The sequence below is a fragment of the Panulirus ornatus genome, chromosome 73 (assembly GCF_036320965.1).
Source record: "Panulirus ornatus isolate Po-2019 chromosome 73, ASM3632096v1, whole genome shotgun sequence".
NCBI classification, from domain to species: Eukaryota; Metazoa; Arthropoda; class Malacostraca; order Decapoda; family Palinuridae; genus Panulirus; species Panulirus ornatus.
The window spans coordinates 3,751,310-3,779,226 of NC_092296.1; the positions used below are offsets into that span (position 1 = coordinate 3,751,310).

The following is a 27,917-nucleotide window of genomic DNA, read 5'->3' on the forward strand; positions in this document are numbered from 1 at the left end:
ACAATTATTTAGTTCTGATTTTTTACTTTGTATAAACAGCAAGTATGTGATAAACATTAAAATCTGACAACAAATGTTTGAGATCTGTATGAGCAAAACACTAATATTCTTATACTCTTGAAAAAATAATCATTTAAAAGTAAAAGAAAAAGAGAATGGCCATTTTTTGAAGAGCCTGACTAGCTATTTACGAGCCGTTTTCAGGAAAGACTTGGTTAAAGTACGCACTCCCTACATAGTTATAGCAACTGATGCATTTAAAATGCATTTCTGGGTTACATATACAATCCTGCAATGTTAACATCTTGTAACTTTACAGAATTCATAAAAATCTTTACAATGTAAGCATCCTGAGTGTTAAACAAAACTCTACATCAGTTGCTTACATAGTGATGTGAATGCACTTGCAAAGTATTTCCTGAATACAGCCCACTATCACATAAACATTTTGTGCTCGAGTGCAAAAGACCAGGACATGAATAGCCTGTAAAAACAATAACAAATAACAAAGTTCTATATTAAAAAGAAATGTTTTCTTACAGTATACACCACCAAAGAGGATAAATTTCTGTATTAGTGTATAAAACACAGAGATCTACAAATTCACTTATGAAAGACATCATAGGACAAGGTTTCAAAGTATTTTTTGTTTACGGAAATCCCAAACCTCACCACATGAAGGTCGGTAAGAACTAATAACGACAGGTGCTGATACTACTACAAACTGCAAAGCTGGGTTCTCACTTTAAAAATATCGCCTTTTGTGTTGTGGGTTACATAATTAAAATAACTTTAGTCTTTACAAGCACAATGATTCATCTTGCTGAAAGACTTCTCTTCATCTAGTGTTAAGACTTTACAGAAGAATGTGCTTATTAAGAATCCACCTCTTGGGGGAATAAAATCATTAGTATTTGGATGGACATAAAATTGGAGCACACATGTCTGTCAATAGTGAGCAAGATTGAGCCAGACTGAAAAGTCTACACTTCAGAATACTTTATGTACACCACCCAAAAGGCAGCAATCTAGAGGTTAAACTTTTCAAAAACATAATTAACTTTGAACTAATATTCTACTTAATCTTCTGAGCACCAATTCTTCGTAGGAGAAATAATAATTTTGTCCTGTTTCCAACTTGAGTGGAAGCCAGACCTCCAAGTTGGCTGTTGCTTCTCCAACTTGCTGGGCCTCCACTGCTAAGGAATGCCAGACAGCTTCAGTCATGAGTTTACTGGGCAGGTTGACTGTTTAGCTGAGGCAGATGACAACCCACTACCTCTCCCTTCTTGTTTCCCACCAGTAACTGAAAAATAACATCAGATAATAATTATAAAACTTTTGTATACTTTTTTCATCTAACAGGCAATCAGACATGCCTGTTTCTTTAGATAATATTTCAAGCTTTAGCAACACATTTCTTACAATTCAAGAAGATTTTGGATGTGTAATGTAGATCTGAAAGAAGAAAAGTTTGATATGGTGAAATCATAGGGGTTTCATTAATGGTTCATGATTTTCTAGACCTAACTGCCTTTCCTGCTTTGGTAAGGCAGCATCATGAACAAACAAATATATGGTATTAGATACCCCTGCCCTCTACCAGTGTGCATGGTTTGACTGGGGACCCTAATTCTTCAGGGTTAATTCCCAAAAAAGGTGCATACCTGCATGCCAATGATTTACCTGGAAATTGGAAATGATAATGATACTCAATAGAGAGGTATGTAGTCTCATCTGTCTTACCTTATCTTAAAAGTCATACCAAGGGAAATGTTTAGAGGTATGGTAAAGACTTAAAGATGTGAGATTTATTCTAACACATTAATGAAGGCACAGGAATACTTAAATATTCTAAGAAGGCAAATCTATAAACACACCATGAGATACATTAAAAATGTGCATACCTACAATATTACTTACTCTGTCTTTATATAATGCTGAGCAAATAAACATTCTATTTGTAGCTTCCACTGGTATTCTCTGAAGAAGCTGGCCAGTCTGTGAAAAATATATAACTCATAATGAATAACTGATATAAGTGGAAAAGACGGATAACAATACAAATAAAAATCACAAAGGTATGTGATGTTAAACTAATACTGAATTAACAACTTATTACAAAGAAAGCTGTATAATAGGACAGTACATTATACTCTCTTAAACTTTATCTCTATTAATCAATGAATGACCAACTACAACAAATTTTCATAATTATTTCCAAAACATACATTCAAACAAAGAGTTTACATACAGCCAAACAAAATATTCGGACGAGTCCATCATAACAAGTAGCAATTAAGCGACCTTTGTAGATGGTGAGACATGACACATCGGCCTCACTAGATATGTGTCCTCGACTATTACCCGTCTGAAAAAAGTTTCCTTCATGACTGACAACAAAGAAACAGGATTTAAACATAAGACTATCACTAAATCAAAGGAGATAATGTACAAAGATATGGAAAAAGTTACTCGTGCAAAAAAAAAGAAAAGAAAAGGAAATGCACGCTTAATTAATGTTCTTAACTTTCCCTTTCCCATCATCAGAGATAACTCTTATAAGAAAAAGGCTTTACCATAATGTTAAGAGAGGCTTATGACTTCTTGGGCTAAACTAAATATACTTAAACTTGAGTACTTTAATTATATAGCATTTCCAGCACACTGCAGCGAGATTGCATGAGAAGTATTTTTGTTTCATTGTGCAGATGAGGAATGCTAGTGGCTGCATGACAGCCAATGACTGTTCTGAGTGCCTTGTTTTGTGTAATTTGCACCAGCTGATACTCTGACAGGCACCAAAAAATAATGACGAAACTATTGGTAGCTTTTATTGACTGGCGATGAAGGTGAAAAACTAACCGTAAAATCATAGTACACAATGGCTTTGTTAGAGCCACCAGTGTACAGAAATCCTCCATGAGTCACTGTGGCATAAACCGTCAGCTGTATGTGCTCAAGGGTTCGCAGAAACAGACCTACAGAGCCAAACATAATCAGTTATATCACTTCACATATGTAATCATAAGGCATAAAACAGTAAACATAATATACAAAGGAATATAATGATGAACCTTCTTGCTATACAACCATAACATACACAATGTTGAACCTTATTGCTACACAACCTTAATATCATATACAAAGCATTTTATTTTTGGTAATGTGAAACAAATAAACACTGTTTTACTTACATGTCATGATAAATACTAATATAACATAATACCAATAATAAATAAAATGCTTTTAATATTTCTAATCCTGAGGAAAGTGATTCAAATTGTACTGTGTACACCTAAATTAAGTGAAACTGTAATGTTACAGAAAATGTTAAATCAAACTACAAAACAGAGCATACAAGGACTGAATAATATTGACAGATTATAACTCATTCACTGCCTTTGTGGTATGGATGGTGAAGCCAGCATCAGACCATGAGTCAACTCTCTTTATATTTTCAATTACTTTTAAATACTAATCCATGATTTCTTGCAGAACTTTTCTGTGCACTGTATGACTGAATCTTATGACTATATCCCCTATTCAACCCTTAAATTATGTGATTCGCAAAAAGTTGATCACAACGTAGAAAAAAGTTCTTTAAATCAAATCTTGTTTCCCCTTTTCATATATATATATATATATATATATAGATAAAAATTTTCTGCATGTGTCTATCTACAATTCCCTGTTTTCTTAAATATTCCATTGACACTAAATAACTCATACATACAAGACAAAAGAGCCTTACCAGACATAGCATCTCTGATCATTAGTGGTGTAGTTTTAGCAGCAACAAGCAGCACACGGCGACCCCCCTCAGTCATGGCTTTCAAGCTTGTTACTGCCTTGCCACAGTACTGCACCATTTCTGTTACTCCTTTGTCCTATGGAGTAATCAATTACTGCATCATGTTGCTTCACTACTTATTACAGAAAACCCATCAAATAAGTAATTAATCACTTCTTGAAGGCAGCCCTATTCACAATTTGAAAAGAATCCAACTTTAATGATGACTTTACCTTAAAATTCCATCTTGCTCCACAACCACCTTCAGTCCCCAGGAAGAGATGGCCCCAAGATATGTCTAGACAACGCACGCCCTCACCAACCTCACAGCGTTGCTTTACTATGCCAGTCTAGAACAAAGCAGAATTGAGACATTCATATTATTAAATAAGATTAAAGATGGAGATATAGTCTTGTTAATAAAAAATAAATAAATAACATATTTTAATCTCCATTAACATAAACATATATAGAACAAAAATTGCAACTAAAGAGCACAAAGGCAAATGGATTACCTTGCCACTGAATATGCAAATTGTTTTATCTGCTGATCCAGTTACAACCTGAAATTCTGGTGCATCTGAAGCAAAGTCAGGTTTGCCAACTGCCCCAACACAAGTTACTATGTCAGTATGATCAACATAAGTGGTCATAACACGACCTGAGGCCATGTCATAACATCTTGCAGTCCCGTCACTTGATGCAGTTATCACAAAGTCTCCAATAACCTGTGAACGCAAATGGTGTGTTTATAGTTATTCATCTACATCCCAAATATTCATGCTAGATTCATGCTATAGCATCTTGCAAACCCATCACTTGACTTAGTTATTACATTCTCCAATGACATGGAAATTCAAATGGCATAAATATACTTATTCATCTATATCTTTAAAAGACCTTTGGAAAGGGGGTGGTAAACACAGAGCAACTGGTTGCGGGAGAGCAATATGGATGGCTTCATGAGTGGTCTAGGGTGTGTGGATCAGATGTTTACTTTGAAGATCTGGTGTGAAAAATACTTGGAGAAAGGCAAGGATCTGTATGTAGTATGCATACACCAAGAGAAACCACATGATAGGCTTGACAGTGAAACATTGTGGAAGGTGCTACAAATATCTGGTGTGGGAGCTATATGGAGAGAGGAGAGATGTTTTTTCATTATCTCAGCTGGAAGACTTAGCTGGCAGAGAGGAACATCAGAGATCATTAATAACATAAAGATGTAAACAGATCAAGTGAAAATTCTTAAGTCATACAGGTAAAGACACTCAAACATATATCAAGTATTGTAAAATTCATATCTCTGATCAGTATCAATATATTGTAATCTAGGTTACAAAAAGACGTAACAAAAACATATTATTTCACATTGTCAGGCTTGACCACCCCATGCTTCTGCCATTAGAATGAGCAATATTACTGTATTGCTTAATTCAGTATTCCACAGCATTAAACATTATCTGATTATTCTACAACAAATCAAATATTCACATTACAGGATTAATGGCACAAAGTGTTATTCATTACCTGCTGATATGCCTTGTGTTCAAATTTACTTTGCAAATCTGCAGAAGTCAAACAGAATGTAAGCGCACGAATTCAGATACCTAGGAATAAAGGTCAGCTGAAAGTATTAATGAAAGGGGGAGAATTGTAGATGCACTAAACGCTCTACTGATTGGGAAAAGGCATAGTGCAGAGTACAAGAACTTACACGATGGAATACCTGTTCCACCTCTGATATATAGATATGAAACCGAGTTGATGCGAGTCAGAAGAGGTCAAAAACGATAGCAGAAGAAGTCTAATTTGTACTTAGACTTATGAAGATAAATATAAATAAGAATAAATAGTACTGGAGTTCACCAGCTATGGGGACTCTTCTGCCGTGTCATCTTGAGAGAGCTCCTGGAGAGAATGGGCATCAAAGATACAGACAGATAAGACAGAATGTGAGTAGGATATGTGGAGCAAAGAATTTAATAGGAAGGTACAAAAATGAAAGTCTGTGCCTGGTATGGCCATGTAAAGTCTATGGCAAATGACAGGATGATGATGTAGACTAATGCTGCCTATGGTAAAAGGAGATAGGTAACGAAATGGATAGATGCAGAGAAAACTGATTATGGCTATGGATATTTCAAATGAAAACACTAAAGCATTTTGTGCATTGAAGTGGAAGGAATTGAGACATTAATCTTCAGATGACTCAACTATATGACCAAGGCACAAAAGTGAGAAAACCTTTCAAGATTGTACAAATTGATGTTTCATCATCCTCCAAAACACAGTTAACAGTTTAAATAATGGTCTTAGTTAGGCATATGTTTACTATCTATCTATATCTCTGATGCCCCTTCCCTCCAGGCACTCCCGTCAACAGAAAGACCAAGGCAAAAGAGTCTCCTGTCCTTACATGCCTCCCCTGCATCCCCTTTAATTGTACTGTCATATAGAGCCCCCTTCCATACAATGTCTTGCATACTTTCTGTTTACTACAGAAATTCTTTTATGAATACCAATACCATGAGACTTTATACAATACAGGCACTTGGTGCATAAGGAGACTCAAATGACTGAAAATGTTACGATGTCAGAATTTCACAGCATTTACTGGTCCTTTACTTTTAAATGTATACAGTACAAGGCTAACAAATATAATCTTTAAGAAATGGTCCATCAGTACTGGATATAACTACAATTATCAGCAGGAACAGTTTTGTAACTCAAGGAGTCTGCTAACTCAGAAGAGGGAGTTCTCAACTGATCGGAGGAAGAATTGTAATGCATTTGTGGTACATTCCATCTCTGTAGGAGATTGGATTACATTTACCTAATGCAGGCAGATTATTTTGCAGTCCCTCAAGACATTCTAAAGTTTTGCAACTGCTTACAAATCATCAATGAATAGACAAAGTCTATATTCAACTGAATTCTGAAAAAAAGGACAAAGCAACAGAACAAACATCAGCCCATAAGAAAATGTAATGTAATCTTATTTGCTGCATGATACTTACCGAACAAAGAGATATGAAGCAAGATGATATCTTCTGGTGTTTTATCATAAAAGACTTAAGCAGTGCTAATAATGTGTTAAAGGCTAACTAACATATGATTAAGGTGTTTGTAAAACTAGCTGAAGAAAAAAAAAAGGCAAACTGGAATGCATCAATTTTCAGTGGATGGCCTATGGTTAAATATTGCACACAAATTAATCATTAAATACTTTACCTTAATATCCAATACTGCACAACCATGGGATGGAGGGTTTACAAATGCACGTTCATCTCCTGAACTGTCCATCACTTCATCAGTATCTATGCTACTTTTGATATCTTTTTCTGTCAGGGGAAGGGAACTCTGAGATGATGACATTGATGCTGGAGTTACAGGAAATTTTCTTTTAGCATTCATTGCAATAGGTGAATTCTTTCCACCTTTTTCCTGTAATTTCTTCTTTTTTCTTTTATTCACCCGGTGTCTCTTTGTCTTTCGTTTACGTTTCCTCTTCTTTTCTTCAGTGCAACCATCTGATTCTTCCAGTTTGTGCGATCTCCCAAAGTCTTCATCTTCTTTCTCCCTCTCATCATCTGCATGTTCTTCATCCCCCACCACTTTCTCAATTTTCTTCCCTAATGAAGCCTTAACACAATTTTCCTCTTGTATTTCATTATTCAATTCTTGGCTTTCTTGCAAATTCTGCTTGATCTTACATGGAGGTCCTCGAGACCTCAAACTGTAACAGTGTTCACCAGATGAATTTCTTGATTTCTGGCTGTCTGGTGATGATGCAGGTGAAGATGTAGAAGTACAGCTCTTTCTTGAAGTGTTTGAGAATCCCTCTTTTTCCGTTGCTTGATTTGTTTGAGCAAAAGCAGATTCCTGGCATCTTTTGCTTAGAGGAGGTTCTTGAATAGTCCTTGACATTTCCACCATACTAGGTTCTTGGAACAACCCTGCCGATCCAGATTCATGGCATGTTTCTGTAGTCCCATATTTCTGGTTCATCTTAGCAGATTTGGGTTCCTGCAATGTTTCAGACGACACAGGCTCCTGACATGGTTCAGATGAACCAGGATCCTGAGCATATTCTAGTTCTTCTCCTTCTCTCTTAATTTCTTCAACCTCCATTTGCCTACTACTAACTTGTGCATTTATGGATCTACTTTCCTCTTCTTCAGGCCTTAGTATAGACAAGTCTTCACTATCTCCTTGGGAAGATTCATTATCTAATTTAACATCATGCTGTTCAGAGGAATCAACAACAGCTTCTCCATCACCAGTAGACAACTTAAGTCTAGTTCTTGATATTCTCTCTTCCTCCTCTTCATCACGATCAACTGGTACTTCACTTTCAACGTCGCCTTCAGCTGAACTTGAGAGAGAGTTGCTCCTATTTCTACTTGTGGCCTCTCTTACATCATCTTTGTAGAATGCATTAGCCTCAGAGCTTTCAACAGGGACTTCTAATGCTTTTGCATCATTGTCCGTTTCTGAATCAGTATTTGATATGGACTGTTGCAGTTTATGAATGTTACTTGCTATTTGTTGATAAAATTCTTCATTAGGGTTAATAGGTCCAAGATAAGTAATCTGATATGTTTCCTTAGACTTCAAACTTTTACCTGGTGAATGGCAAGTGGATGTACATCTCTGTCTTCTTATAGTTTGAGATTCATTACTTGAATCATTGGAGGATGTATGAGAGAAACTGAAAGAACGAACTCTTGGACCTTTTTCTTGAGAAGAGGAAACAACTGAGGCATTATCTGTCGTGGACTGCACACAAACATCCTCCTTTGACAATCCATACCGTACTGAAATATTTTCTACATTGTACGTAGTAGTTGTGTTACTGGTATCCATAGGATCACCACCATCTGAACTGGAGTCTTGATGACACGTTCGTGATGTTCTGTCATTGCATGGTCCTCGCAGAGAAGGAGGTTCTCCTCTAGAAACCATAGCTCCGGCTATCCCACCACTAGAACCACCTTGTCGCACAAGCTGCTGTAACTTACCCATTCGGAGATGCTGTAAGCGTCCTAATTCCTCTGTCATGCGTCTTTTCTCTCGCATCAATTCATGAATTTCTTGATCAATGTTCTCTAAATGCCGAACAAATTCTGTTTCTTGTTCACTGAAAACCATCATTTGCTGTAATGCAACAGTGGTATCCTGACTGAATTCAAAATCACTAAGAGAATTTGATATAGATGTTAGTTGGCTGAGGTGATTTCTAGGACGTCCTGTTCGATGCCACCACCATCCTTTAACACGACTTTTACCACGTTGCTGGTGTTCCCAAGCTCCACCTAAATCATCTGTACTAGTGCTTTGATCTATCTTAATAGTCGCTAAAGGTGTTACACTTCTGGCTAAACTTAAGTTAGGAATATAATGTCTTTTACTGTTAATGTTGTTATTATAGCCTGGGTCACATGCTATAACAGGGCGTTCCCTTTCTGTCTGCACACCAACAGTAACTCTTGTTTCAGCTGTCACAGTATTGCTAAGAGAACGAGGTGAAGCTGGTGGTGCAAAGTGACCAGGAAGACTCTGGTGTGGGGTTCTGGCCCGAGAGGCACATGGGGACGGTGGTTCCATTTTGTACAGGTGAGGTGTTGGCCGTCTCTCTGTTGGTTGTGGAGTGGCTCCATTGCGGTGTGATGGTGGTCGCATTTCTGCACTATGGGTGCTGCTACGCTCACACTCATTCCTCATGCAGCAGCACATAAACTGAACTGGAGTATGTCGTTCTAACTTAATACGAGGGCTAAATTGAGGAGGTGGAGGTGGCGGTGGGCGAGGTGGGTCAGGAAAATCATTGTCTGGAGAAAATATCAAGGGCCTTGGATGTGGTGGGGGATGAAGTCCTTGTGCTGAGGGAGGGAGGGGAAGAGTGTCAGGAGGAGCAGGGTTCTTTGGACGCTCTTCTGAGGATGGCCTTTTCACATGTTCGTACTTCAGATATGATTCTGTTGATGAAAAAAATACTTTCAATAACTAATCATACCAACTCTAGCATAATATAAAATTTTTGCTTAAATCTTTTCCATACAGAATCCTTCAAAAAAAAATATGTGAAGTTAATGATATTACAACTGTATCCGGGAAGCATCTTTTAAGTAATTTTTCGACTCTAATATTCCTAACCACTGCCCCTCAGGCTCACAAAGCATTGGAATGCCCAATTCCCTGTGATAGATTTACTTTCATGCTAACAACACATGTCATCATTCAAATAAATCAAAGATTTATCTATTCAAGTATGTGAGTACACAGTAAAAATTAATCATGTGATACAAGAACATAGCTGTCTCATACAAAGTTGTATAATCTTACATTAGTTGTTTTACAATGTAAGATACAAAGGCATTTTAAAGTTCAAGGGTAATGTATTTGTAAGAAATAACCTGCTATAATATGCTACAAAGTGAGGAAAAAAGGAAAATGATTCTAACAAAATAGACACATCAAAAGAGCTTAAATCTAAACCTTGTAAAGGAAAATGCAAGCTGTGTAGCAAAATTATGCCAAAAACCTATGAAATCATAAATATTCAAATATGAGATTTTCCTTCTTAATATAATATACTGGTGAATACAGCTACAGTCAATTAAGTAGAACTAACCATCAAGCTTCTCCTGTTTGATAGACCTCTGGTAATGTGACGATGAGAGTGGGACGGCAGGTGGCTGTTGAGTAGTAGGCAACTGGGGAACTGGTCTTTGAGGTGGTGTGGTACCCAGGGGTCGTGGTGGCCCAGGCATCAGTGCCACAGGAGATGGAGGAGCCAAACCATAGGGGTAAACACATTCAGAGGTGTGGGGTGTTCGAGGATTGTGCATGCAGAGGCCACATTCACTTATTGGGGATGGACGTTCCTCCTTCACCTGAAGGTGATACACTGACTGTACCACAATGCATAAAAAAGTTTGCTAGCTCATAACTTACATAATGTCTCCATAATTCTACACATTTCTATGCATTTTAACAAAATTTTCATCCATCTCTCTGTCCTGCTTTGATACCTCCTACTGCTACAACATAAGTAAATGAAAGGCACTTGTGTTGCCTGATCTCCGGAATTACTTACTGGGACTTCAAAGAAAATCACATTAATAATTCTTTAATCTGCAAACAACTCCATACTGCTATATCTGTTTTTGCCTGACACATTTCCTTCATAAATCTAAACTTCTAATCAGTTATCATTGTTGAGTTACAGCAACTGGAAAAATATTGGTTTTCCTAATATGTAAGTTTAGGCAACTTGTCACCTCTACTAGGGGATAACTATGAAAATCTTATTAAGAACTGTTCTTGAGTTATTGTGCTAAAAAGAACGTGTCCAGAGACTGATAAATGAATACAGAGAGTGATGGAATAATGTCCTACATGCGAGAGGCAAGGTGGAGAAGACAAAAAATTAAAAAAACTCTCACAAAATATCAATATATTTCCTCCTTCCTGTATCAAATGGTAACTGTATAGAATACTATCATCTTACCTTTAGTCTTGTTGGAGCTAGTAAGAGTGAACTGGGTCCAGGTACTGGGATGTTATCAGCTGTTGGCCTCTGATTATTTAAAGGTGGCTGATTAGTAGCCATCAAAGTCACTGTTGTATCAGACACCTGACTGCTTAGGTCTCTAGTATTGCTAGGATCACCACCTAAGGTTTCCATTACACAGAGTGGCACCTCAACAGGAATTTGAGATAACATCTGTATAGGGTTTGTGGGTTTAGTCCCAGTAGGTGGTGTGGGTGCTTCTTGTTTACTTATGGAACCTCTTGTCTTATTTGTGTCAGTACTTTCCATAGATGAAGGAACCTGATGTTGCTGCACCTCCTCTTCCTCTTCTTCTTCCTCCTCCTCCTCTTCCTCTTCATGTTCCTCATCTTCTTGGTCATCGTCTTCATGATCACTCTCTCTATCCTCATGGTCCTCCTCCTCCTCCTCTTCCTCCTCCTCCTCCTCCTCTCTTTCCCCTCGTTCATGGTCATCCTCATCATGTTCACTGTCACCATCACCCTGGATAAGATCTTCCATCTCTGAATCTGAATCATGGATAGTAATAGTGGAGGTGGGGTCACGGGGTGGCGGAGAAATTATCTGACAATCTTGATCTGGATCTGAATCAGCACTAAGAAGGTCACTGATAGACAATGTTACTTCCTCCCATGCACTGCTATTGCCATGCTGCTCTAGGGCCAAGATTTCACGAACCTGCAACAACAAGTACTTTAATTTCTCTCTTTCAATCAAACGAATGACACTTCAAATTTGTAACGAATAACTGCAAAGATATATACACAAAAGTGATTTCTTTAAGCAAAGTATTAACATAAATTTTCTTAGATTTTGTACCATATGAATGAAATAAGCATAAATTTCAACACACTGTAATCACAGCTAAAATTCTCAACTCACTCAAACCTGGATATGCTGGATTCTGATATATCAACTAAATAACACAGTGTTGGTAAAATTTCATGAACAAATCTGCAGATTCTAAAAAAAAATCATGGTTAAGGGATGCAATGAAGGATGAAGGGTATTTCCACTGGACACATAATATCATACGAACTTTAAACATCAGCCAATGAAAGGTACCAAGTTCATATTCACCAATGAAAGAGTACTGACAGTCTTTCAAATAATTCTTATATACTCTACACTTAAATCCTATTCACTGATGCTTGCAGAGCACCATTTTTTTTCTGGCATATACTCTCAACTTCTGCTTTCTCAACTCTATAAAGTAGCACTCCAACCATCCAAAATGCCACCAGACACAACTGTGCAGACTATCAAGAGGGATGCCTTCTCCATGGTCGCTGTCCTTTAGCTAGCCTGTAGTTTGGGGCTAAGAATCCTAGTTTTCAAAAATAAATTTCCAACCTGAAAGAAATTGGGCTTTAGAAGCATCCAACTGCAATGGGTTATGTCTACCCAACCATGAAATCTCCAAATCTACAAGAGAATTCAAAATGAGGAGCATAATAATAGAAGATTAAGCAGATTTGAAAAGTACATGTAGACAGGACACTTTTCAAGAAAACATGTTGGGAAAAGAGGACAGATTGTGATTAATGACAAGAGAAATTTGATAATATAAAAAAAAAAGACAGTCAATATAACTAAGATCATATACTTTCCCTTGTCTTTCCTTTTTCCCTTTCTTTAACCTCACTATATTTCAATTGAGGGCTGCCCATGAAGTGGACTTTTGTCTATGACTGGAGCTTCCAATGAAAAAAAAGAAAAACTATAGGCATGTGGTATGAATAAGCAATGAAATAATACCTAACACTGCAAAGTTATTCAGATTACATACAAGTAAAAACCAAATGTAATGTACAGAGAAAAGTGTGAAGAAGTTGCATTAAACAATGACAAAAGGAGGAATGAGCAAGAATGTATAAAGGTTAAGCTGTAAGGAAATTTGTTCGAAAAAACCTGCTTTGTGACAGGATATGACAGATGAGGTATAAGCAGCATTCTGAAGATCTTCTTCAGGTATTGTGAATCATTACACAAAAATCTTCTGCAGCTATAAAACACTTATATTTGCAATCTAATTAAGAGCATCTGTCATTATCAACAAAATGAAAAATGAGGGATAAATTACCTGCTGCACGACTTCTGGTGGAAGAGAATTTAGTTGTGAATTCTCCAAACTGTTCAATAACTGGAGCTCATCATCAGGTACAGCATCTGGAGTTTTGAAGCGTTGCTGTGTGAGACGCTGAGACAAAGCTGCTCGGTGCTCAGACATAAGGTGATTCATCATGAACTGTGCCTTGCGAGATCGTGGGTCATCCACCAGCTCCTGATGTTTACCAATATTATTATAAACTTAGCATTAAAACTCACCAGTAAAATACAAAAAGTTAAGAGCTATGCTGGAGATTGATTTTGGAGATGTAGTGGGAAATGCTTAAGTGGAAAATAGATACTGCCATTTAGAGTCTGCAGCAATATGGAAGGAATAAGTCAACATATGGTTTCCTAAATGAGACTTATGGTAGGTTGAGTGATGGTATAATATACAACTGAGAAAAAAAAATTATGGGCTGTGCCCACCACAAAAATAAGATACATTTCAACAAATGATGTATACAAACACAATATTATGGCAAAGATAGTTTTACAATATAAGAATGAGTATTGTATGGAGTAACAAATTTCTGGACTCTGTGAAAAGAGGGTTACAGGATACAAGTTATGCAATCCTATCCTGTCAAAGCAACTGGACCAAAGCATTAAAGTTCAAACTATCCAATGTGATATTTACCTTTAAATTAGCAATCTTCACTTTAGCCTCATCATCACAACATACCAGCCTTTGACCTAACCCTTACAGGTAAGGTGAAAAGATTAAGATGATTGCCGGAAGCACAGATAATGAAAATAACTATAAATTCTAAGGCATGAGCATTCTGTTGCCTCAACTGTTGTCCTTTTGTATAATCCTGTGATAGAAAAGGCATGTTATAGAGAATAGAAAATGTAGGCAGCAGTGACTTTGATGTATTGAAGAGCATATGAAAAGGTAATCAGCATTATGGGAGAAAAAGATTGTCATTTCTTTCATATGGTGTTCTCTTCTCCAGCCAATTTCACTCTGTAGCACAATTTAATGGTTTGTCACATTTTGGTCTACCACTTAGTTCTCAAATGCAACACAAATCTTTGAATGGTATGTTTAGATAACTGGGAGTGGATTTTGGCAGTGGATGGAACAATGAGAGCGGAAGCAAGCCACAAGGTGGGTGAGGGGACTAAGGTCCTGATTATATCAAGGGGTGTGTGAAAAGACAGGTCACTCTCTGTACAGTCAAAGATGGATATTCTAATGATACAACAGCCCTGAAGGATGCAAGGCATGGGTTCTCAATAAAGAAAAAAGTATGGAGAAGGGGAGATGAGGCGGAAATAAAATTTTTAAGGACAAAATGTGGTATGAGGAAAGATGATAAAATAAAGAATGACAAGGAGAGAGAGGTGCAATAAATATGTCTGAAAGAGCTGAATGGTTTGGACATTTGGATAGGATGAGTGAGGCAAGGTTGTCTGTGACAACATACATGTTGGAAGTGAAGGGAACGAAGACATGGGGGAAACTGTGGAGAAGGTGGAAGAAAGGAGTGAAAGATCCTTTAAGTGAATGGGGCCTGATCATGCATGAGGGTATGATACATGAATGGGATAGAGGAAACTGGGAAGATGTGGTATACAGTGTGCAGTGCTGTCAATGGAATGAACCATAGAATATGAAGTGGCCATGGCAAACAATGGAAAGGTCTGTGGGGATTGACTATGGACAGGGATCTTGGGTTTTGGTCCATCATATATGATAGCTAGAGAGTGGATGTGAGCAAATAAGGGCATTCTCTGTCTGTTCCTGGCACTACCTCACTAAGCAACAAATGGCAAACAAGTTTGAAAAAAGTATACATAGGGATTCCTAAATTTTTTCATTTAGTAATTGTTTAAGCAGAAATGTTGTCTTCAAAAACACTGGGCATGGGTATGGCTGGCAAAAAAAATGTCTGATTAAGATTATGCATGCATCACCCTAATCTTAAAACATGAAATGATTACAAAAATCATCATAAGAGAACATGGGAATGACATTAAAATGAGTACAATGTTGACATCACCCTTGACTACCTCTAAAAAGTATTTTACATGAAGTGGTCCACAAGTTAGATTTCTGCATCTTGCTGAACAAGACAGGGGTGCAAATAAGCAATGCATTCTAAATCCTGATACAAAATGAGAGGCACTTAAGCACTACAATTCAAAAGCACTGCTGTTTTCCTTACCCTAACTAGCTTAAAACATTCTGAGCTCATACAATAAGATATAAAAGAAGCATTGAGTGTCAGGTGCTAACAAAACCTGAGACCAGCAACTGAAACCTAAACAAAAAAAAAAACAAAAAAAAAAAAAAAAAATCCAAATGATCATCACAAGGTTACCACAAATGTATATTTCACTACAAAACTGGAGGCTGGAGCATTTGTTTTCCTCTACAAAAATAAGGGGGGGGGGGGAATTGAGGATGTGGCAAAACAAAATTATAAGAGGACAAAGGGATGGGGCTATGTAGTTTTACCTGTTAAGTGTACAATAAATGAGAAGAGTTTGGAGGTTAAAGGAAGATGTGAAAAATAATAAAGTAGATGGCTAGTTGCACTGTAGCTCTGATTCACATGGCACTGGGAAAAAAAATATACAATCAACAGGATAGTAACAAAAAAGATTCTGATGGCACTCTAAAAATGACAATGCCTAGAGTGATATCAAAATCTGCTTAAACTGTTTCTCAGCATGGGAATACCTCACCTTCACCATGAAAAGCAGTTCTGACCAATGGGTATCTATCAGGAATATTGGAATTCTATGTTGCATTTGGTTCACCTTACTAAAGAAAGCATATGAAACTGATTCAGTCAGAAATATGTCATACTTACTACAGAAAGCATAAGAAGCACTGATTAAGTTAACATGATTAGCTCATATCCCAGTTGCAATAAAAAATAATCACCTACCAGCATACTAATGTAGAAAAGACTGAATCATGAGTAGAGCACATTATTTTTGTCTCGGTTAACCACAGATGCAAGAAGATACGAGAAATAAATCACAGTCTAAAGGAAGAAGATATTCCTTCCAGAATCTAATCAGTATGTTTTCTTTTTTTACACACATAGGAAGTGCAGGTCCCTAAGTATATTGTCTTCACAATACAGGAATCGCCTCTGAAAATGTCATTTGAACTAACTTATCAATGTTTTTTCCTTGATGATCCTAAAGCTTCCTCAGTGTAACTGACTTATCAGAATGAGAAACCCTGTTCTTCTCACACAATTAATACAAATAACAGTGCCCAAAGAAAACTTCAGCTTCACAAAATATTTGCTACTTCTTTTGAATCTATCAAATAAGAAATTGGGGGATTTAAGTGACTGAAATGTTTCTCTGGGACAACCTATGTCACTGCTCTCAGGATACTGACATCAATATACACATTAGAATAAAAAAATAAATCCAGATATATCATTTACTTCAAGCAAGAAGCAAATCTATTCCCTTCTATTGTGAGGCAAGTAACTGTGTTAAGTCTAGTAGCCTTCCTATTTCAATAAATACATGGTGCAAATACACTATTTTTTTTTTTTTTTTTTTATACTTTGTCGCTGTCTCCCGCGTTTGCGAGGTAGCGCAAGGAAACAGACGAAAGAAATGGCGCAACCCCCCCCATACACATGTACATACACACGTCCACACACGCAAATATACATACCTACACAGCTTTCCATGGTTTACCCCGGACGCTTCACATGCCTTGATTCAATCCACTGACAGCACGTCAACCCCTGTATACCACATCGCTCCAATTCACTCTATTCCTTGCCCTCCTTTCACCCTCCTGCATGTTCAGGCCCCGATCACACAAAATCCTTTTCACTCCATCTTTCCACCTCCAATTTGGTCTCCCTCTTCTCCTCGTTCCCTCCACCTCCGACACATATATCCTCTTGGACAATCTTTCCTCACTCATTCTCTCCATGTGCCCAAACCATTTCAAAACACCCTCTTCTGCTCTCACAACCACGCTCTTTTTATTTCCACACATCTCTCTTACCCTTACGTTACTTACTCGATCAAACCACCTCACACCACACATTGTCCTCAAACATCTCATTTCCAGCACATCCATCCTCCTGCGCACAACTCTATCCATAGCCCACGCCTCGCAACCATACAACATTGTTGGAACTACTATTCCTTCAAACATACCCATTTTTGCTTTCCGGGATAATGTTCTCGACTTCCACACATTTTTCAAGGCTCCCAAAATTTTCGCCCCCTCCCCCACCCTATGATCCACTTCCGCTTCCATGGTTCCATCCGCTGACAGATCCACTCCCAGATATCTAAAACACTTCACTTCCTCCAGTTTTTCTCCATTCAAACTCACCTCCCAATTGACTTGACCCTCAACCCTACTGTACCTAATAACCTTGCTCTTATTCACATTTACTCTTAACACTATATGATCCTTAAAAAATAGAAAGCTACATTAACAGCACAGTATCACGTCAAACTATGTCCAAGTTTGGCCCTAAGCAGCTGGACAGCACTTAAAAATATTCACCCTAACAAGATAAGTAATTATGCATTTTTACTCACTCATCTGTGAACACTACTTATATGATGCTACTCTTTCACTGTCCTTTGATTACACTTTTGGTTCCCTACAAGCTTCTTTTCACTTATCCCACCCATTTACAACCTTAGCACTTTGTCAGAACTTCTTTTTCTCCTCAAAAGGAGAAATCTTTTTTTGCTTTTGAAATTACAACCATGGGCAATTCCTTCATCCATACATTAAATGCCCTTAACCTTGGACTGTTATGTACATACAACACTCATCTTTCAGGCTTTTTATTCCTATAGGTCCATTATGCCCGAACTACTTTTTCTTAATTTTGTTTTCTTCTAATTTCACTCAAATATCATCTGTTCTTGCAACTATTACAGTCCTTTCAGAAAATCAACACAAGAATTATATCAAAGATGAAGGATGGCATCTTCATATGCTCCAAAAAATTCTGCATTTCTAGTTTTACCAATGACTTCCTCTTTTATACATATTCCTTTAATCATATGTTATTTTGTATCCCTCCCAATCCTAAAAGTGCCTCTTAACTAATTTTCTCTTCCATCCATTACACATGCTTCTTAACAATTGTATGACAACAAGATGCAGCAATTCTCTAACAATGCTTTCCATACTTCCAAACCGACACTTTACCTCTGATGATAAGACTGTGGTGAGGACTGAAAGAAGACAATGCAGCCTACTCAGATGCATGCAATGAAGCATAGATCTGGAAGGATGGAAAGAAAAGTATGCGTGGCTGAAATGGGTAATTTCTAAAATGCCCATTCTCCAAAACTTCTAGAGCTAGTTTTGTTTACAAGTTCAGCCAATTAGGTACTGTGCCATATTAGTACACCCTCCAAGCTTGCAAACATTTTGTTAAATTGCATTCAGATACCATAAGCAGCTTCATACTTTCAAAATATATTACAAAGAAAGAAAACTGCTATTTGACAGTTCATTACCTGAAGAGACTTTTTATCCATAGTGAGTAGTTGCTTCAGCATTAATCTTCTCAATTTTGGCATCAAATGCAGCTTCATGCGGGTTCCTTGACTTTCACCAGAACTCCCCTGACCTTCTTTACTTGAACCTGCCCCTTCTACCAAACTCATGGAGCAAGACCTCATTCGTCCTGGCCCTGGTCTTGATGTTGAGCATCCATTTGTAGGATTTTTCCGAAGGTCAATCACCCCTGAGTTCTCTGATAAGTGTCGTCGGCGAGGATATGCTGATGATGACGCCAGCTGTCCTGAATTAAGAGACCAGTGAGATTCCCCTCTTCCAACATCTGTATCAGAGTAAGTACCAGAATCTTCTTGTTCCTCTCCACAACCTAATCCTCTCTCTCCACTTATGCTACTACTTTTCTGCAAAGCATTTAGCCGTTTTCTTGAGGAGGAGGATGTTTGGGGTATGTCTAAGATATTACTAGATCCACCTTGCCCACGTCCCACAGAAGCCCATTCCTTTGCACTGAAACGTATATCAATATCAAACTCTAAGCAACTTGGGTGGCGACGAGGCATGGACAAGTCCTGAGCACTGTTTTCTTCTGTGGCTTCTGACATACCATTATCATTATCTTCATCATCAGCTGTAGAGCAATCTTTTCCACCATTCTTTTTCTTTGCAGCAAGGAATGTTCTTCTCAATTTATTTGCAGCTGCTGCAAGTGCTTTTCTCTTAGCTGCTTCAGCATAAGTGGCACTTTCATCACCTTTTGTTTTTTTCCCCTTTTTTTCTTTACCTTTATTCTTAAACATAAACCAGTCATCTCTTGGTTGTGTCACAGCAGCACTTGCACAAGTAGGTCGTATACTTTTGTTCAAAGGACCAACAGACTTATAGCTACCAGGTACATCAAATTTGTTTTGCTGTAGTTTCAATTTACCTTTCTTCCCACTTTTCTTTCCCCTTCCTTTTCCACTAACATCATCACTACAGCCCCAGGCATCTCTAAAAGGTATATGATGCATAGGGATAGTCCTTCTAGGATCTCTCTTATCTATATTATGCCGTTTTCTAGAATCATGAGAAATGTCCCTATTTTTCTGAATCGGATGAGATAAACAGATAGGTTGCCTCCGTAAATCTGGCAGACCAAAAACAGAGTCATTTCTCTGTCCGTTGAAATTCCCCTCAAAGTGATAGTTACGACTACTTGACCTGCTGGTGTCTCGACTTTTCTGACCCTGGTGAGATGCTGAGGAAGACCTTCGACGTGGATCTACCAAATCATAGTTGGAGTCAGGTCTATGTCCATTATAAGTGCCCTCTGAATGATGATTTCGGTTCCCAAGCCTGCTGCTGCCATGTCGTTTTGTGCCATTAAAGCTTTTCATTACACGAGTACCAAATGACCAGTGTGGCATACTAGGATTTGGATGAGCACTTTTATTATCATCTCCCCAACTTGGACCACTCAAATAAGCATCCATGGACTGCTTCTGCTGTGCCCACCACTTCACATCAAAGGCATACTGACCACTATCTGTTTGGAAGTAGCCTGGATGCGCTTGTCCCCACCGTTGTTGCGTTGCAAAGGAAGGAGGAGCATGATGGCTACGATTTGAATCTGCAAACACATTAGGTGCTGGTATTAGGGGCCATGATCCAGCAAAGTGTGTAGGTGGAGGGCCCATCAGTGACTGCTGCGGGCCATGTGAGGGTCCAGTTGAACTCTGAGGTACATTACTGTCCTGTTGAATATCATGACGCCGCCGGCTTTCACTTCTATAATCAATTGGTGATGGAGTGGCTCTCTGTCGTGGAGGAGATGATATTGAAGGGTGAGAGTCTGTTTCGTTACTCATATTCCAGTCCATTTGCGAAGAACAACGATTGCTCCATCTTCTTGACTGTTCCTTTGGACACTCACGCTCCCCCTTCAAGTCCCAGCGTGAACGTCTCATGCCACAAACTTAACGCTGTAAAAATAAGAAAATAAAAGAAATTAGAACACGAAATATCTTGGTTATCTATGGTTCATATGATTTCATAACTTTATCCTCAAAAAGAATAATGACATGTATCTATCTTAACTAAAATCAAATAAGTAAATAAAAATGGTACTCTAAATAAAATGTTAGAATTTCATGAAAAATGAAAGTTTTTCAAGATCAGTGTACAAAAGATTGGCCTTTAATTCCCCCACATCACTTCTTGAGCCTAAATAAGGTAAGCTAAGAACTAATACTTTAAGTCCAATCCACTTTTTGTTTTGGATTTTTTTTTCTCAGACTCGTCACAATCACAAGTCATCATGGAAGCCAGGCCTGGAATCGAAAATAAAAATATAAAAGAAAATATAAGAAACCAAAGGCTTTATTCATTCCCACTGCCACCCCGCCACACATGAAATAACAACCCCCTCCCCCCGCATGTGCGTGAGGTAGTGCTAGGAAAAGACAACAAAGGCCACATTTGTTCACACTCAGTCTCTAGCTGTCATGTATAATGCACTGAAACCACAGCTCCCTTTCCACATCCAGGCCCCACAGAACTTTCCATGGTTTACCCCAGACGCTTCACATGCCCTGGTTCAATCCATTGACAACACGTCGACCCCAGTATACCACATCGTTCCAATTCACTCTATTCCTTGCATGCCTTTCACCCTCCTGCATGTTCAGGCCCCGATCACTCAAAATCTTTTTCACTCCATCTTTCCACCTCCAATTTGGTCTCCCACTTCTCCTTGTTCCCTCCACCTCAGACATATATATCCTCTTGGTCAATCTTTCCTCTTGGTCAATCTCTCCTCACTCATTCTCTTCATGCAACCAAACCATTTCAAAACACCCTCTTCTGCTCTCTAAACCTCACTCTTTTTATTACCACACATCTCTCTTACCCTATTATTACTTACTCGATCAAACCACCTCACACCACATATTGTCCTCAAACATCTCATTTTCAGCACATCCACCCTCCTCGACACAGCTCTATCTATAGCCCACGCTTCGCAACCATATATATATATATATATATATATATATATATATATTATCCCTGGGGATAGGGGATTAAGAATACTTCCCACGTATTCCCTGCGTGTCGTGGAAGGCGACTAAAAGGGGAGGGTGCGGGGGGCTGGAAATCCTCCCCTCTCGGTTTTTCTTTAATTTTCCAAAAGAAGGAACAGAGAATTGGGCCAGGTGAGGGTATTCCCTCAAAGGCCCAGTCCTCTGTTCTTAACGCTACCTCGCTAATGCGGGAAATGGCGAATAGTTTGAAAGAAAGAAATATATATATATATATATATATATATATATATATATATATATATATATATATATATATATCTATATCTATATATATATATATATATATATATATATATGGTAATTAAAACATTTAGAAATATCATATATCTACATTAACACAATCACATCTTTAATCACTGCCTACCTATAACAATATAGCTACAATATATGGCTTTTGAGTTTACACTTCCCATGTGGCTCCCATTTTTCATAGGTCTTTCTATCTCATGTAGGACCCAGCTTTCATAGGACCGTCTGTCCATTATGGGCCAAGACTTTTGTAACTTAAAACCTAGTGCTTTTAAAACTACACCAGTGGGGTCACTGTGGTTACCATGAGCTGCCATGGGTCACACAGTGACCACATATGATATGATGCTCATTCAGTCAAGTTTTCCAATATATTTACAGCTTATGATGTAAAAACTATGTTAAAATTGCTGTAGATTAATAGATTATCTGAAAGAGTTGGAAGGAAAAAGATAAATTGTGTAAGACCCTACTGTAGTGGCACTAGCTATGAAACAGCATGCAGAATGTTTTAAGATTTATTGTGTAAATGTTTCCATGTACCTCTGCTGTGCACTAATCCCAAACAGTATGATGCTGTTAATTTGCTTTTACACTGTTTTTTATTGTGTACACAAGTAGTATCAGCCATCATCAGCCTTTGCACGTTAACATGACTATCACATCATCACCTTACCCACTGTCACCTGGGGTAAATGTGTGACTTTCCAAAGAACATGGGAGGTATGGTATCGTGTTGTTTGTATTTTTTCATTATTCCACAGCTGTTTGGTGTATTTCATACCTTTTAAAGGGTATTTTGCAAGAATTCAGACTTTCCCATTGGTAATTCAGTATTGTACCTTTTATCAAATATTTCACCCAAAGTTCTTGATTGTCTTACATATATAAAACACACCATTCATGATTATTTTCTTATTTTTCTCATGAAAAAAATAGCTACCTACAATGCTTGTGTCAGAAGAGGAAGGGACAAGAAGGGGGAGACTAAACTGGAGATGGAAGGATGAAATGAATAACATTTTGTGATAGGGGCCCGAACATTCAGGAGGGTGAGAGGCATCCACAGGATAGAGTGAACTGTAACATGGTATACAGTGGTTGATGTTCTGAACCAGGGAATGTGAAGCAACCTGTGAGGCCGGGCTGTGGATAAGGAGCTGTGGTTCAGTGCATTAAACATGACAACTAGAGCATGTGAACAAAGGCAGCCTTTCTTTGTCTGTTCTTGGCACTACCTCACAAATGTGCGAAACAGTGATCAAGTATGAAAACAAGTGTTTTGTTTGTAGTTTCATAAAAAATATGATCACTGAGTATATTTTGTTTTTCGAGAATATGGTGGTGATCTTCTTGTAAAGGTATGTTATATCTATGAATTCTGTTTTGAATGCAAATGAAAAATCTATTTTGTTTCCATAGTGTTTAATTACCAATCACCATTAAACTTATCTGTGTGAACTTAGCTATGACAAAAAATGCATGTCTTGTACATGTACAAATCAACCAACAATGTTATCTCTGATATGTAAGAACTGATTCTCATGTGAAGCAGTGTTCAGGCTATACACTGAAATTCAGTTTATGGGTGCCACTTCGTTACTGGAACGCTTGGTTTTAATTCTGCAGTCATAACAGTGCTTCTGCTCATCGATGAAAGGAAGAGTCATTTGAGAAAGCTTGAAACTGTATCAAATCTTAGTAAACCATACATATAATCATCTTACATTCACATTACAAGACATTTTTGATGCAATTCAACCTCTCACTTGCTGAAGTAAGTTTGGCTAGAAGAGGTTATATAAGTTCACACATCCTCAGAAAATGTCTACCCATCTTGTCAAAGAATGATTCGTGACATGAAACTCTACACGAAATTCTAACTATCCATAAAACCCCTGTATTTTGATGGAGACGTTTGCAGGACATCCTAGAAAATCAACAGTTTTTGTGTGGTTCGAGGATTGGTTGTGACAATGTCACTTAAATATTCTCAGATTCATGTTACATAGTCAATAACATTCAAAAGCAGAGATACGGAAAGAAATAATCAACAGTTAAGGGTCTGTGCGGCCAATCAAATATCAAACCAGATGGTGAGGAAGTAAGCAATGAATAGTTATTAGAAAAAGGAAGGGATGGTATTGGAGATGCCTAAAAAGTGAGACACATGGGAGTTGGAACCACCAAAACTGTGGATATATTAATAGCAAACTACACAACCTATCTGACAAAGGCATTACTGGAATAATGGGATTTTTTTACTAAATACTGCCTAATATGAGCACAGCACTGCAGTTCTATAAAGACAGAGGTGCAGAATAGAGCAACCACAACAGAAAGACCAGTGGAGCAGCTAGAGTATTATTTGAGGAAAGACTGCAAAAAACTAAAGCTGTACTTTATGAAAGAAGACTCAGAGAAGATTTAACATTCTTAAAATAATGAAGGAAATACACAGAGTAAATAAGGGAAAGCTTTTTAATTTGAAATTACAAGAAAACACAAGAGGGAATAGACCAAAGATATTCAAGCAAAAGGCAAATGGGTATACAACTAGACCACAAGTCTAAATCTCAAGCACATAAAAACTGTAAGTGAACTTCACAATTGAAGCGACAACCCTAAACTTGTAATAAGTACAAAAAAGAACACAGTCTAAAGATGTGGATTCATTTATTGGCATATTGAGGTAAATCATATCAAATGATTTATTTCTCTTAAGTAGAACACTAATAAACATTATGGTTGTAATTTCAGGTACCAGTAAGTTGTCCAACCCTAATCTGAAAAAAAAAATGAACTAATACCTTTGCACAACATATTTCCCATAAAATATAAGAGCCTGCTACATTGGAGAATGCTAGCAACTCATGAATGATGTTGAAAGAAAACATACTGAACATTATACGTGCAAATTATGCTAAAACAAGTTGTACCTTACCTATATATAACTACAGTAACATCTGCGATGCATTTTTGGGGGCAACTATTCACTCATAATATTACTAAAATATTAAGTCTGTTTTTTCTTGATATTAAATTGTTTCAGCTAAACATTTATGGCCTTTAAGCAATGACCATGAGACTCTTGGGCATGATGACCGTGTATCTGGTTGAAGGCAACATCATTATACCTGAAGGTTATACCATTGTACCCAAGAGTTTAAGCTAAAAGACATCCAACCACATGTAATGTGAAGTAACTGCTTGGTTTTATCATTAAATTCACAAATGTCATCTAATATAAACTGATTTCATAAAAGCTCAATCATATCTCCCATGGATAATTAAAGCCAACACCAAATCCCTGAAGGATATCTTTATGCAGAGGTTATTATGCCACACTATAACCACCAGTGGATCAAGTTGAAATTTGCCAACTAGTTTATTTTCCTTTATTAATCCTTTTTTGACCTCATCAATCAACTTTCTAGGAAAACAAATTTTGTAAATATAAAGACATACAAATAATTATGCTGAGTAAAAAGATCAAATTCAATTGAACTAAATCAGACGAGGTCATGGGAAAGCTCATATCAATCTTGGGGTCCAAGTAAAGAATGACCTAGGACAAAACAGTTAAATCAATCTTACCTATCATACTAATGAAGGGGATCTGCCTCCTGACCCTAGTCAAACTTGATGTAATCCAGGGGCAGCAAAATGTTCACTTACCCTAGCCTACCTCAACACAATGGAAGCACATTTGTAAATAAAGAGTCAAAAATAAATCAATCTGCAAAATAACATCTGAACCACCAATGCCAACCAGTCAGCAAAATAACCACTACTTATGAAACTCTAATGACATTTCCTTGTTACAGCAAATGGAAAATAAAACTGGTTTGATCTGACATGTATTTGTTCCTTTAACTCTACATTTTCCTGGTGGCTTAAGGTCCCTTATCATTTTTTGAGGACAAGGAAGGACTAAAACTTTAACAACCAAACAAAATGTTACCTCAATAATAGGGCTACGTTTTCCTCAACTTCACCCATACTATTTCATTTTCCTAACCTTGCCCTCCTATACTAAATATTTACATTTTCAAATGACAACTAGCTATCAATATATCATTAGCAAGATTATAGACGTTCGTTCATGTAATTAAATATCATACTCACATCAGTTACAACATAATATAGTAAACAGTATACCATATACTTTAGCACCCTTATGAACAAAACTATTTAGTATAATAATGTTTCCTTTTATATGGTAGTATACAATATGAAGACAAGAATAATGCTAGGCAAGTAAAATTATGGTAATTACTTAAGAAAACATTAAACAGATAATGGGAAAGAATATGAGATTAATGAATGTGACATTCTAAAATTCAACCAAACCTATGAAACCCTAATCTTAATTTCCCCGTGGAGCCAACATCTATCCTTTTTATGATGTTGTTTGATAAATAAGAGTGTTGAGGACTTATGTTTATAGCCTACTGAAAGCATTTAGTACATCCAAGCACAAACGTCTTCCAGAAACGTACACATTTCAGTACATTATTCACAGCGTGGCAAGATGCAGTAGATGAAAGTACAAGTAATTTTCCAATAATTCAATTAATATATGAAGGATGAAGGTAAATTTTAGCTGCTAGGAGATATTAATTAAGATTCTTGACGCAGTCTGATGTCAAATAATCTTTCACATACACTTCCCATTTTTACCCTTATCTTCAAAGTCCTTCCCACTATCAAATCATCTAGTCTCAGGATAGCAAAAATATCATAATTTTCTCTCAGCATTACTAGTCTTCATTAAATAGACTACTTTTGCAAAATATCATAAATCTAAACCACTAAATAACAAAATTTCTCTTAGACTTAGGCTGAGTTTAAGGCAGAGGAGATTTCTTCCAGACTCAAGCAAAATGACTCAATATATTTCATATGGGGGTTGTTGACAGGTACCCAACCTCACTCCCAAGCGTACCCTAATAAAGGCTAAATCTAACACCTGTCTTATGACAACCTCCTACCACGTATTACAGAGAACTAGGGGTGGGAGGCGGGCGACCTTACCGTGCACACTCTCAGTAGGATCTTCACGTCGACCTACAGCAGAGTACACCCATATACATGAACACAGATGAAACAACTGTCAATATAATATATGTCATCACATGCATTAAATGGTTACTTGACAACAGTGCGATACAACTGCTGGACTCTTCATTGTCAACTGCTTGATGCCTTGTTCTCACCAGATAACACACTTTCATTGATAGGAGACTCAATATTGTTCTAGGTCGTAACTGCTTATGCCAACTGGAGCACTACCGTAATTCATATTCGGACTGTCAGTCATAATTCACAACATATGCATTAACTACGGAGATGATTTAAAATGAAACACGGAATTAGAGTTCACTTGTACGAACTTTAAAAGGCCACCGTTCCAGTGACCTTCTTTCCCGATCCAGACACAGTAAATTGTTCTTGTTGCATTGCGATAAGTTCCTGAAGTCGATAACAGCTCACTGACACCCACCTACCAGTGTGATAAGTTTTCTGTCAACGATGAGATGGGTCAAGGACATACAATCAAAACATTGTACCCTTCACACAAAGTGACGCCATATTTGTTTTGGTTCTGGGGCGCCCACACTGTGTACACCTGGC

The 27,917-nt window shown here is 37.5% G+C and overlaps 1 protein-coding gene across 5 annotated transcripts; it reads right to left on the reverse strand.

The window, feature by feature from the left end:
* Nucleotides 1-4: 4 nt before the first annotated feature.
* Nucleotides 5-27,912, reverse strand: LOC139748338 (uncharacterized). Of its 5 annotated transcripts, none has more exons than XM_071661396.1 (13): nucleotides 27,791-27,912; nucleotides 18,948-20,912; nucleotides 13,435-13,635; nucleotides 11,310-12,029; nucleotides 10,431-10,710; nucleotides 7,028-9,774; nucleotides 4,309-4,521; nucleotides 4,027-4,143; nucleotides 3,755-3,890; nucleotides 2,866-2,981; nucleotides 2,255-2,371; nucleotides 1,924-2,001; nucleotides 5-1,306 (listed from the first exon to the last, which is right to left on the reverse strand). In XM_071661396.1, exons 2-13 carry the CDS (start codon nucleotides 20,895-20,897, stop codon nucleotides 1,232-1,234), a joined length of 6,750 nt encoding a protein of 2,249 aa, XP_071517497.1. In that variant the 5' UTR covers nucleotides 20,898-20,912; nucleotides 27,791-27,912; the 3' UTR covers nucleotides 5-1,231. The 5 variants fall into 5 exon arrangements, with proteins under 5 accessions (XP_071517497.1, XP_071517498.1, XP_071517496.1 ...); XM_071661397.1 differs by having other exon boundaries at nucleotides 27,787-27,907; XM_071661395.1 differs by having other exon boundaries at nucleotides 27,500-27,887.
* Nucleotides 27,913-27,917: the final 5 nt, after the last annotated feature.

Bases quoted from the DNA above. Each gene is read 5' to 3' on its own strand.
- LOC139748338 (XM_071661396.1), bottom strand. From the start codon at position 20,897: ATGAGACGTTCACGCTGGGACTTGAAGGGGGAGCGTGAGTGTCCAAAG. The intron at 12,030-13,434 runs GTAATTTATCCC...TTGTTGTTGCAG, and splicing joins CACCAGAAGTCGTGCAGCAG to GTTCGTGAAATCTTGGCCCT. The intron at 2,982-3,754 runs GTAAGGCTCTTT...TTGGCTCTGTAG, and splicing joins GATCAGAGATGCTATGTCTG to GTCTGTTTCTGCGAACCCTT.